This window comes from Scyliorhinus torazame, chromosome 4, assembly GCF_047496885.1.
Source record: "Scyliorhinus torazame isolate Kashiwa2021f chromosome 4, sScyTor2.1, whole genome shotgun sequence".
Taxonomy (NCBI): Eukaryota; Metazoa; Chordata; class Chondrichthyes; order Carcharhiniformes; family Scyliorhinidae; genus Scyliorhinus; species Scyliorhinus torazame.
The window spans coordinates 299,657,624-299,669,699 of NC_092710.1; the positions used below are offsets into that span (position 1 = coordinate 299,657,624).

Genomic DNA, 12,076 nt, shown 5'->3' on the forward strand with positions numbered 1-12,076 from the left:
GTAGAGCACACAAATTGGACACATTATCCACTGTGGACTCAGTAATGATTCGCACTGCATTGCCACTTCACTTTCTTATGCTTTCATTTGGATCTCACAATTTTTTTTCTGTACAGCTTTAGGAATTGTCCTTCCATATTTTAAAGATGTATCTGAAGTTGATTTTCTGTTTATTTTTCTTTTTAAAGTTTTACCTTTGAGAATAAATTTCTTATTCTTCATTAATTAAACAGAAACATTTCCTTCACCCTGTCCAATCCAGGAACCTAGTCCTTATTATGTTTCTTACAGTTCTCTTCATTTAAAAAAAAAAAAATTTATTTGCCATATTTTCATCATTTTTGCCATACGATAAAGAAACGAAAATAGAACAATCCCAATAATATAAAACCGAAAACAAAACTCATAAAACAAAAAAGAAAACAACCCCCCCCTCCCCTTGCATTCAACGGCAACCAACTCCAGAAAGGGCATAAAGAACAAACCCCAAGCATTGTAGAGCTCCTCTTCGCCCCCCTCAACTTTAACTTCATGACGCCCGGTGGCGGGCATTGTATGAGTGGTCGCGCATTTGGTAGCTCCCGCTCAAGGCTATTTTTTTGGACGTTTTCCCTGTTTGTAGGGTGGATGTGTTGCAGAAAGGATGTGTTGCAGAAAAGAGGTGTCGGACTGGATGGAGAAAAGTTTGACGCCACTGGTGGATGGAGCCACAGACCAGAATTGGGTCGGGAAGAAGGGAGCAGTTGGAGCAAGAGAACCTTCGTGCGCCATTGGTCGAGATGACAGAGGGTAAAGGATCTGCCTTGCCTGTCCAGTGGCCAATAGAGCAACTGGTGGGCTTTTTAACTGAAAAGTTTAGCCTACAGAGGAGGGAGGCCCAGGAGGACCTACCCACCAGTGGAGTCAAACTTTTCGCCAAATCGTCAAAGTGGCCACCACCACCGGACTCACCCAGTACTTTCCCGGAGCCATCGGGAGCGGTGCCGATACCAGCTCCCGCAACCACAGCCCTCTACATGAGCCCTCCTCCATCTTAACCCATCGGGCCCCCCCCTTCCCCCTCCTCCCCCCTCCTTGGTCCACCCATGCACCTTCTCTACATTCTCCACCTGCCCCTCTCTTTCGCCCCCCCTCCAAATAAATGAGAAATCAATTTGTCCACATCCTTGGAGAAGGATTTCAGTGGAACGTCCGGCAGACACGGAAATAGGAACAAGAGTCATTTTAACTGCCTACACCTGGCCCCCCAACGACAGATGGAGGTTGTCCCACCTTGCCAATCGGCCTTCACCCTCCCCAACAAACTAGTAAAATTGTACCTTTGGACCCCCCCCAATCCCCCGCCACCTGCACCCCAATGTACTTCAAGTGGGTTGGCGGCAGGCAAAAGGACAGCCTCCCCCACTCCTGGCTGGGCGACCATAAAATACTCGCTCTTGTCTCGGTTCAATTTATACTCCGAGAAGGACCCAAATCTTTGGAGCAGCCTCATTAAACTCCCCGACGTGCTCGGCTCCGAAATGCACAGTAACAGATTATCAGCATAGAAGGATACCCTATGCTTCATCCCCCCCCCCCCCCCCCCCCGCCTTCTCCCCCCCTCACTATCCCTTTCCACAACCCTGAGCTCCTTAGTACAATGGCCAAAGGCTCTATCACCAGTGCAAACAGCAGGGGAGACATAGAACACCCCTGCTTCGTACCACGGTGCAGAGCAAAGTACCCCAAATTCATATTATTAGTGCAAACGATTGCCATTGGCTCCTCATACAACAAACGTACCCATGCTGCAAACCTCAGCCCAATTCCAAATCTTTCCAATACCGCGAAATAACCCCACTCTACCCGATCAAACGCCTTCCCTGCAGCCAGTGCCACCACCATCTCCACCTCCTTTCCCTTCGCCGGAGACAGGATCACATTTAACAACCTTCTCACATTCAAAAACAACTGCCTTCCCTCCATGAACCCGTCTGATTCTCTCCCAACACCTTCGGGAGACACCCCTCCAACCTTGCCACCAGAACCTTCGCCTTTATCTTGGCATCTACATTCAATAGGGGTGTGGGCCCACACTCCACTGGGTTCTTATCTTTCTTTAACAGCAGGAAAATCGAAGACTGCCCCAATGTCTGTGGCAAGACCCCCCCCCCCCCCCCTACCAATCGCCTCCTCAAACATTTCCACAATCAGCGGCGCCAATTTGTCCTTAAACTTCTTATAATATTCCACTGGGAATCCATCCGGTCCCGCCGCCTGCCCTGACTGCTAATTGCCTCCTTTACCTCCTGTTCCCCCACTGGCCCTTCCAACCCTGCCCTGTCCCCCCCAATATACGCCCTGCCTTCTCCTCATTTTCATAGATGCCACCCCTCCCCACTCGCCTGACTGCTTTTTCTGTGGACAACTGGTTGACCTTCGCCTGAAGTTCCTTCCACCTGGCCAAGTAGTCCGGACCTAGGTCCCCCGCGTACCTCCTATCCACCTTCAGCATCGCCTCTTATAAGTTTTGGCACTCCTCTCTCTCCTCCTTGTCCACATTAGCCTTCAACGAAATCACCTCCCCCCTCATTACTGCCTTCAGAGCCTCCCAAATCATCGATTGCAAATTTTCCCCAGCGCAATTACACCCCACATATTCCTCGATCACCTTCCCAATCTTATCGCAAAAACTCTGGCCTCCACACCCTCCGCAGCTCCTCATCCATCGAGGTGAACTAGTCACTATATTGCGACAGAGCTTCCTCCACCCCATTCAACTTCTCTCCTTGCTCCCGTACCTTGGCCATGTCTTCAGTATCGCCGCCTTCACAGGGTCCATCAACTCCTCCACCAGTTCCTTCATCGCAGCCATCATCTCCTTTCACATCACCTCCATGTGTTTGGCGAACTGACTCTCAAACTCTCCAGCCATCACCTCAGTCAAAGTCACTACTGTGAAGGGCATGGCCCCACCCAGTGATCCAGCCTTCGCCATCTTTCCTGCTGCTGGGCTGACCCGTTTACTCTACGGCAAATCTTCGCTCGCTCCCTTCTCAGCGGCTTTTTTCTGGGTCTTCGACATTCCCCACCTTCCTTAGGTCTTTCTGTACCAGCTTATCCAAAAAATGCCCCTGGAACCGGGCATTAAACGCCAAAAACCAGAGCCTCGAGCAAGAGCCACCCAATGTGCGACTTTCACCTACATGCCGCCACCGGAAGTCCCCGCAATTTTCTTCAGAATTGCTGGACCCCACTGTTTATATCCTTCCATTCAAAACATTTATTATTCACTATTCTGTGTTCTAGTCTTTAGGTCAACTTATTTTCACTGATGCAATGGTCCTTTTCAATATGAAGCACCTAAACCTTTACCAATAAGCTCTGAAACTACTACCTTTAAATGCTCAACGGGCACTTTGCAATGTACGTTAACAGCATAATGGAGCATTGTAAAATGCAACCTTATATTTCTCTTCATGATTCGGCATATTCATTCAATGAATTCAATGGGCAGCACGGTAGCATTGTGGATAGCACAATTGCTTCACAGCTCCAGGGTCCCAGGTTCGATTCCGGCTTGGGTCACTGTCTGTGCGGAGTCTGCACATCCTCCCAGTGTGTGCGTGGGTTTCCTCCGGGTGCTCCTATTTCCTCCCACAGTCCAAAGATGTGCAGGTGGATTGGCCATGATAAATTGTCCTTAGTGTCCAAAATTGTCCTTAGTGTTGGGTGGGGTTACTGGGTTATGGGGATAGGGTGGAGGTGTTGACCTTAGGTAGGGTGCTCTTTCCAAGAGTCGGTGCAGACTCGATGGGCCGAATGGCCTCCTTCTGCATTGTAAATTCTAAATTGGTGGTTTTGCAGAGTAGTGGGATGAAGATAAGGTTGCTTTATTGTGTCAAATTCAGCTGTACCAGGGTTATATTTGTTCTTCATGGTGGCATTGATTGAGGATCCGTTCAGGGAAGTAAGGAAATGTTGGGAAGAACCAGATGTAAAGGGCCTATTTTAATTGACAAGAGGAAGTGCAAGTATTGAGCAGAAATCCAAGGCAGATGGAAAACTTCCAATGTGCAAACTCCAGGGAATTTTAACCCCCAAGCTCAATCAGTATATTTAAAAAACTAAACATCTTCCAGTGAGTGGTCCTCATGCCTACTCACAAGAGCAGGTTAAGACTTGCATTGCACCAGCCATTTTAACTCCCTTTGTTGTTTCCGGGCCGGCCCCAAAGTTTCCATTGGTTTGCTCTCATAAATGTTATGAGCAGCCAACCAATAGCTTCACTGTTCGCGAAACTGTTCCCGCCTCCACAAAAGCTGAAGGAGTAAAAATTCAATTGAAGAAAGAAAATGAGAAAGGGGATTGCAGAGGATACATTTGTTGCCACAAAAAGCATATAATTACTTTTTTAAATGCTGTTCTCTAAATGCAGTCAGTTTCAGGTCGGGCATGTTCAGTCAACTATATAGAGGGAGACATTTTGGTGCAGAAAACTTATTAAAATATTACATAAAAGGTTAGAAGAAAGGATTTCACAAATGGATTGTAAACAAATCAAAATGGATTATAAAATCTTCACATTACACAAACTGGCCATTCAAATGGTTTAGGCAAAAGAGAGCACCAAAACAAGCATGATTTGGTCTCTGCAAAATCTGCTACCAATCACTTAACAGTATCTGACTAGATTAATGCAAAGAATCTTGTGCCTTTATTGAGTAATTAGCAAGATCGGATTGGGGGCGGGGGGGGGGGGGGGGAAGAATTATAGATTGACTTCAACTAGCAATCTACCTGCAGAGAATAAATCATGTAAAATTAGTGTCAACAAAGGACTGGATTGGTGCAAAAGGAAAGTGAACAATTTGTCATTGAGATTAGTCTGAACCTACTTGCCTGGGTTGACAGCTGGTACAAAATCTTTTTTGCAAGCACTGAGCAAATATGCAATAACCTTTCAATAATGCACCAGCCATTTAAAAGGCGTCAGGTACATCCTGTATTTTAAGGTAAACAGTCATGCATTATTTCTTCAACTGCAGCTATAAAACTAAAATTAGAAATTATGTCATTCTAATCGATTTAAAAGAAACTTGGTAGGACACAAAACGGTGAAAAACCTATTCCAAACAAACTTGTAATGCTTTTTTAAAAGATGTACTAAAGAATCAGTTTAAAGTTATACATTAAACCATATAGCTAATTTCTACGTCACCTACACCATGTGCTTAATGCTAATATAAATTGTTTCCATATTATGATGCAAATATGTTTTAGTTTATGTATATGATCTATTGTTACAATATCAAACCTTGTGGGCAAATACATTCAAAGTGCAATGCAAGTTACTTACTGAGGCTGCTCAGCTGTCGGATTACATTTGCCAAAGAAATGTTTGTCACGCATTCCAGTTCGTTCCGGATACTTCCTGGCAGTACTGTATGGCACAAATATCTGGGTTCTATGTTTCTTTTCACTAATGGCATTCTGAATTTTAAAGTTAAAGAGCGAGAAGCCTGGAATAGAGAAAAACAACATATCTGTCAGCATTGATTAGGAGTACTTCGAATCGGCGTTACATGCAAATATGTTGCACGCAACTTTTACTTTTTGGGAACCCATATCCAATTTCACAAAAACATGATTTCTCCAGGGAGAGGCAGACAGGAAAAAGAAAGCACATAAGGACATTAAAACCAGAGCAGAACTGCTTTTAATCCCAGAAAAGCAAAATAATTTCTGAAAGTAAAAATGTTGGTGTGCAAAGAGTTAAATAAATTGGATGACTTTATCACCAGGATTTAGGTCCCTTTAATAAAGGCAGTGAGGTATTGAAACCAAGATTCCATTCATGTGAATTGCTGTAGCAGAGAAACGTTTTAAAAGCATTAACATTTTACTTGGATGTATTTGATTTCCTGAGAACAGATCAAATAATTATTGCTGGCCCCTACACATGTTAATTTAACCTATCACTGTGTAGGAAACCCAAAGGATCTCCAATATTGTGCTTCTTTGACTTCAATGAAGAGTAAAACCTTTTGCGATAGAAATGCGTGCTGATCCAAATGGTTGGATTAAATGTACCCCTTAAGAGGCTGGAACATTAAATCCAGTGCCTAAATTCGATACAAAAAAAAAGTTTTTAAAGATCAGAATCCAGAATTAATTAGTTCTGCCTTTAAAGTGTATGACCAGAATAGACACTTTTATAAATCTATCTGAACAAACCTTTTGAGTAACTATATTTTATCCAGTCATCAACAGCCGATAAAATCCAATTTACCATTTTTCATTTGACCGCTTGCGGAATTGTTGAGAGAAACGGGGACTTGTTTTCTTCTGATCACAAGCACTCTCTATTCTACTTCCTTTTTGCACATAATCCCTCCATTTCATGGCCTTGGATTTTTGATCATCATACGGACAAGTAGCCATTTAATGCTTCCCACTGGCATTATATTTGTATGATTTCTGTCATGTTTTTGTCTAACAAGTTGTGGATAAGCCATCTCCTGCTTAAGACTGGCAATTCTAAAGCCATTCCATTTAGGTCTCACCAGAATCTTTACTCAAAATCCTGACTTGCACCAAAGTCCTATTGACCGATCACCAATGCTCCCAAATTGTTGTTGTACTCTTGCACAAAACCATTAAATGTTTTGCAGCCATTCTCGTACAGTATTTAATATGAAACAAGGCCTACTCATTATCTTCCACACTGCTGCATAGCCAGGCAACCACACAGTTTAGCCAGAATTTTGCCTGTCACCTATGTGCTTGATGACTTTGATAATAAAAGATGGAGACGAGAGAGGGGAAGAGGATAAAGCAAAAAAGGTGCATACAATAGAATGTCAGGTTGATAATACAAGTGAGAAAGTTTAAAGGGACAAAAATAGGAGGCTGGTGAAAATGAATATGTCACCAGGACCAGATAAGATGCATCTGTCAATAGTGAGACAAGTAAGAGTGGAAATTGCAAAGGTACCGGCCATAATTATCCAATCCTCCTTGGATACATGGGTGGTGCCAGAGAACTGAGCAATTGCAAATGAAAAGGATAAATCCAGCAACTACAGACCAGTCAGTTTAACCTTGGTGGTAGGAAAACTTCTATAAACAACATTCCGAGACAGTCACTTGGAAAAATGCAAATTAAGTTAGGCAAGTTAGCATAGATTTGTGAAAGGCAAATTGTGTTCAACTACTTATTGATGGAGTAACATAAAGGTCAGTAAAGGTAATGCAGTTACAGTGGTGTATGCGGACTTCCAAATGACAAGTGCCATCTACTAGACTTCAATTTTCCTGGCAAGTCTATGGAAAAAATGGAAATTGTCAGCATAGTTATGACATTGGCTGAATGACAGAAAACAGTAGTAAGGTAAACAGTTGTTTTTTGGAAGTATTGTGAATTGTAGAGGAGGACAGTGATGGATTTCCAGAGGACATAACGCTGGTGGAAAGTGTGTGGCAGATTGAATTTGATGCAGAGAAGTGTGAAGTGTGCATTAAGGACAAGAGGAGGCAATGCAAATTAAAAGGTACAGGGGCTGAGGGACCTTTGCACAAATCATTGAAGGTGGTGGAGCATGTGAGAAAGTGTCATATGGCTTCCTGGACTTTATAAATAGAGACAGAGTTCAAAACAAGGAGGTTATGATGAATCTTTCCAAAAGGTTGGTTCGGCCCCTTTTTAATTCTGGGTACCACACTTTAGGAAATGCATGAAGGCTTTCGAGAGCATGGATTAAATATTTCCTAGAATGGTTCCAGGGATGAAGCATTTCTAAATATAGATAGATTGGAGAAGCCAGGATTGTCCTATTGAGAAGAAAAAGCTGAGGGGGATTAGACGAGAGGGATTCAAAATTATGAATTGTGGAGAGAAACTGTTCCGATTGGCAGAAAGATCAAGAACCAGAAGACATTAATCTAAGGTGATTAGAAATAGAGCCAATGGCGACATGAAACCTATTAACACAGTGGATGGTTAGGATCTGGAATGAGGAAGCTTTCAAAAGGGAGTTGGATAATAACCTGAAGAAAATAAATTTGCAGGGCTACAGGGAAAGGGGTTGGGGAATAGGACTAACTGTGATTCTCTTGCAGAGGGTCAACATGGACACAATGGCCGAACACCACTCTCCCCCCCACTGTCCTTTAACCAATCTACGATTCAGATTTTAATCAAGTTTAATAACTTGATCATCTCATATGTGAATATAAATCATAACAGTTCATGTTGCCCAATATCTGCATTTACACAACAGGTTCAATGCATCAAGAAATTATCCAAGAAAGCTGCAGGTTTCTCCCAGATTCCAATTATTTCCACTCTTATGGTTAACAATGGGTTGCAAGAGCAGCCCCAGTGATGCACTCCTAATCTTCAAGATCCTTTGTGCATGGAACATTAGTAAATTACTTGATTGCGTTTTATACCTACACTACTCCTTACCGACTGTCATTTAAAGGAGTAGAACTGCAAAATGGCATGTTAATGAGATGCTGTCAATGTGCATTTTGCAGCAGAAAGTAATGAAACAGAACAGAGGGGGCCAGTGAGGAACTTGCTACTGTTGATGATAGAACCCACCACATATGGCTCAGAATGGTTCTCTTCATCCACCTCGGAACTCAAAGAGAGCCAGTTAACCTTCCTGGCATATCCATGCTCCAACACTGTGCTCCAATGGAGAGGTGAAAGACCAGTTCTGTGAGAAGCTTGACACTGCTAACAGCAGAATTCTCAAGTTGGAACATCTTTACCTACGGTGGATTTCAATTCAAGAGTGACTGTGTACCATCAAGCATGGATCTCCTGCCTCAGACAGTGATGGTCTATAAAAAATGAATGAGAATGGAAAGAGTTTTGTGTAATTAGCACCTTCTTTCAGAATAAACCATGCCACAAGATGTCTTTGAGAAACCCAAGAACAGGGCATTGGCACCAGTTTGATCGGATCATTACCAGACATAACACACTGAACAGCATTCTCAACACTTGCAGCTACCAAGTACTGACTTTGATAAAGATGTGCTGTGCACTCACTGAGGGTTCAACCCTTGAAGCTTTTGCATTCAAAGCTTGCTCCACAATCCATGTTAGCCATACTGCCTACCCAGGTAAAAAAACAATATTTCTGAGGCTCAGTTGAACAAGTGCCCTCTAGTATTTCCACTGAGGACAGTTATGAAATAGAACACTTTTTTCCCCAATATATACTTTATTCATCGAAAATACATTACAAAACATAGTCTTGAAAATGACAATGTGCAATAAAATTCACCTCGTCTCCATAGAGTGTTCCACTTTCATGTCCCTCAGATCAATTCCAATACTCCTGACATTAACCATGTACATTCTTTGTCAGGCACACAACAGCCCAAGGGTTCTCCAGATTCTAGCCTCTTTGTGTACCAAGTCTTAGACAACGACCTCGCTCCATTGTGCCTCTGCAGCAACTGCACCACGCTTTAATACATCCCATCAAGTGTGTGGTACTGGACCATGGGAATGAGCGCTTCTGCTAATTACTTTAACAGTCTGCTCAGGAAAACATTGGACATGATTTGCCATTTCCATTCCTCACAGAGCCTCGAGAACATTACATGAACCATCAGGCAGTGGTCTGCAAATGTGATTTTCTGAATGAACTTTTCTTTGAAGAATATAGTATGTCATGGTCCAACTGCTTGGAGCATTGTGTGGCAAGGTGGCCAGACCCATCCTTATATGGGCCATACTTTGAGATACCAACTACAATGCCACACTATTAACATATGGGAAGCAAGAGTAAAATGCTGACTGGTTCAAAACGAACATTACTGTGATGGAACCAATCATTAATGCCAAACAGTCCACTCTCATTAATTACAAGAGATCAGAATGAGATGTTGTTGTATGCACGGTAGCACAGTGGTTAGCACTGTTGTGTCACAGCACCAGGGTCCCAGATTCGTTTCGCGGCTTGAGTCCCTGTCTGTGTGGAGTCTGCACGTTCTCCCCATGTCTGCGTAGGTTTCCTCCGGGTGCTCAGGATTCCTCCCACAAGTCCCGAAAGACGTGCTGTTAGGTAATTTGGACATTCTGAATTCTCCGGATAGACATATGGACGATAAGGGAATAGTGTAGAGTGGTTTCACAGGTCGGCGCAACATCGAGGGCCGGAACTGCGCTGTAATGTTCTATGTTCCCTCTGTGTAACCGAATAGTCGCGGGATGTGCCGACTAGGGGCTTTTCACAGTAACTTCATTGCAGTGTTAATGTAAGCCTACTTGCGACAATAAAGATTATTAATATTATTATAAGAGCTGCGCGAAGTAAAGTTCACCAGACTGCTAGGCAGTGTGCCAACTTGCAACATTGCCAGAATATCCAGATGGCCTTCAACACAGGGAACGAGAGAGGCATGCGTGAAGGGATTAAAAAGGCAACAGGTTCATCAGCAAAGAAAATGGCTACATTAAAAACAGAGTTGAGGAGGGTATCACCAACTGCAATCAACAGTTGGAGCGTTTGGGCGGAACACAATCCCAAGTTATACTCTGGGCATGGCACCAAGGAAGCTCCAAACGCAAGAAAAGGGTGACCACAGCAATTGCAACAACCATCAAGGCATCTCCCTTCTGAGCATTGTGGGAAAAGTATTTGCCTGTGTTGCCATGGTCACAGTGCAGTTCCTGGCTCAGCGTATCTACCCCAAACTCTGTGGTTTCAGAACAAGAAGATCTACAATTGACATGACCTTCTCAATACGGCATCTGCAAGAAAAATGGTGTGAACAAAGGAGACCACTATATATTGCCTTCATTGATCTCACCAAGGCATTCAACCACATAAAGAGGCAGTCTATTTAATCAGCTGGAGAAAATTGGCTACCCATCAAAGCTGCACAATATGATTTCCTCTATCCACAACATGATGGGTGAGGTCAGCTATGGCTGGACAACATCGGAACCCTTTGATATCTGCAGTAGGGTCAAACAGAATTGCACTCTGATGCTGACACTGTTTGGCATATTCATTGCTACTGTGAAATGCCTCCGGTCATCTAAAGAGGCTCATTACTTACATATCAGAGCTGATGGAAAGTTGTTCCAGCATTGCTCGCCTGAGATCCAAGACAAAGTATGCCAAGTCTTCAAGAACTGATTTACATTGACGATGTTGCAAGAACATTCCATACTGAGGAACCCTTTCAGTAGCAATGGACAGACTCTCCCACACTTGTAAAAAGTTTGGTTTGACCATTAGCATCAGGAAGACAACAAGGATATTGCCATATCTGATCTCTCATCATTGCCAATGTGATGCTGGAGGCTATTGACAGTTTGCTAATGACACGACCGGAGTGGGTCAGATCTCGAACAACAATGAGTTTGATGAGTAACGTTGAGTACAGGAGGGAGATAGAGATAAATAGTGGCATGGAGTAACAACAACAATCTGTCCCTCAACGTCAGCAAAACTAAGGAGCTGGTCACTGACTTCAGGAAGTGAAGTACTGTACACCCCCCGGCTGCATCAATTGTTCCGAGGTGGAGATGGCTGACAACTTCAAATTCCGAGGTATAAACGTCCCCAACAATCTGCCCTGGTCCACCCACATCGGCGCTCGGACCAAGAAAAAGAAATTTGGCATGCCCACAATGTCTCTTACCAATTTTTACAGGCGCACCATAGAAAGCATCCTATCTGTCTGCATCACAGCCTGGTATGGCAATTGCTCGGCCCAAGACCACAAGAAACTAGAGAATCGTGAACACAGCCCAGTCCATCGCACAAAACCTCCTTCCAGTCATCGACTCTGTCTACACCTCCCGCTGCCTTGGGAAAGCGGGCAGCATAATCAAAGACCCCTCTCACCCGGGTTATTCTCTCTTCCATTGGGCAGGAGATACAAAAGTCTGAGAACACGCACTAGCAGGTTCAAAAACAGCTTCTTCCCCACTGTTACCAGACTCCTAAATGACCCTCTTATGGACTGATCTGATCACTTCACACATCTCCTTTACGGACTAATACTACAGTCCATATGCTTCACCCAATGCCTGTGTATATGTATTTCATTGTGTATTTAT

At 43.6% G+C, this 12,076-nt stretch overlaps 1 protein-coding gene across 5 annotated transcripts in view; it reads right to left on the minus strand.

Moving 5' to 3' along the window:
- The window catches only part of wasf1 (WASP family member 1), a 258,562-nt gene that overhangs the window by 78,158 nt on the left and 168,328 nt on the right, over positions 1 to 12,076 (minus strand). For all 5 annotated transcript variants that reach the window (XM_072500005.1, XM_072500002.1, XM_072500001.1 and 2 more), the window contains one exon: positions 5,339 to 5,501. In XM_072500005.1, the coding sequence (XP_072356106.1) occupies positions 5,339 to 5,501 (163 nt within the window). The remainder of the gene's footprint in view (positions 1 to 5,338; positions 5,502 to 12,076) is intronic.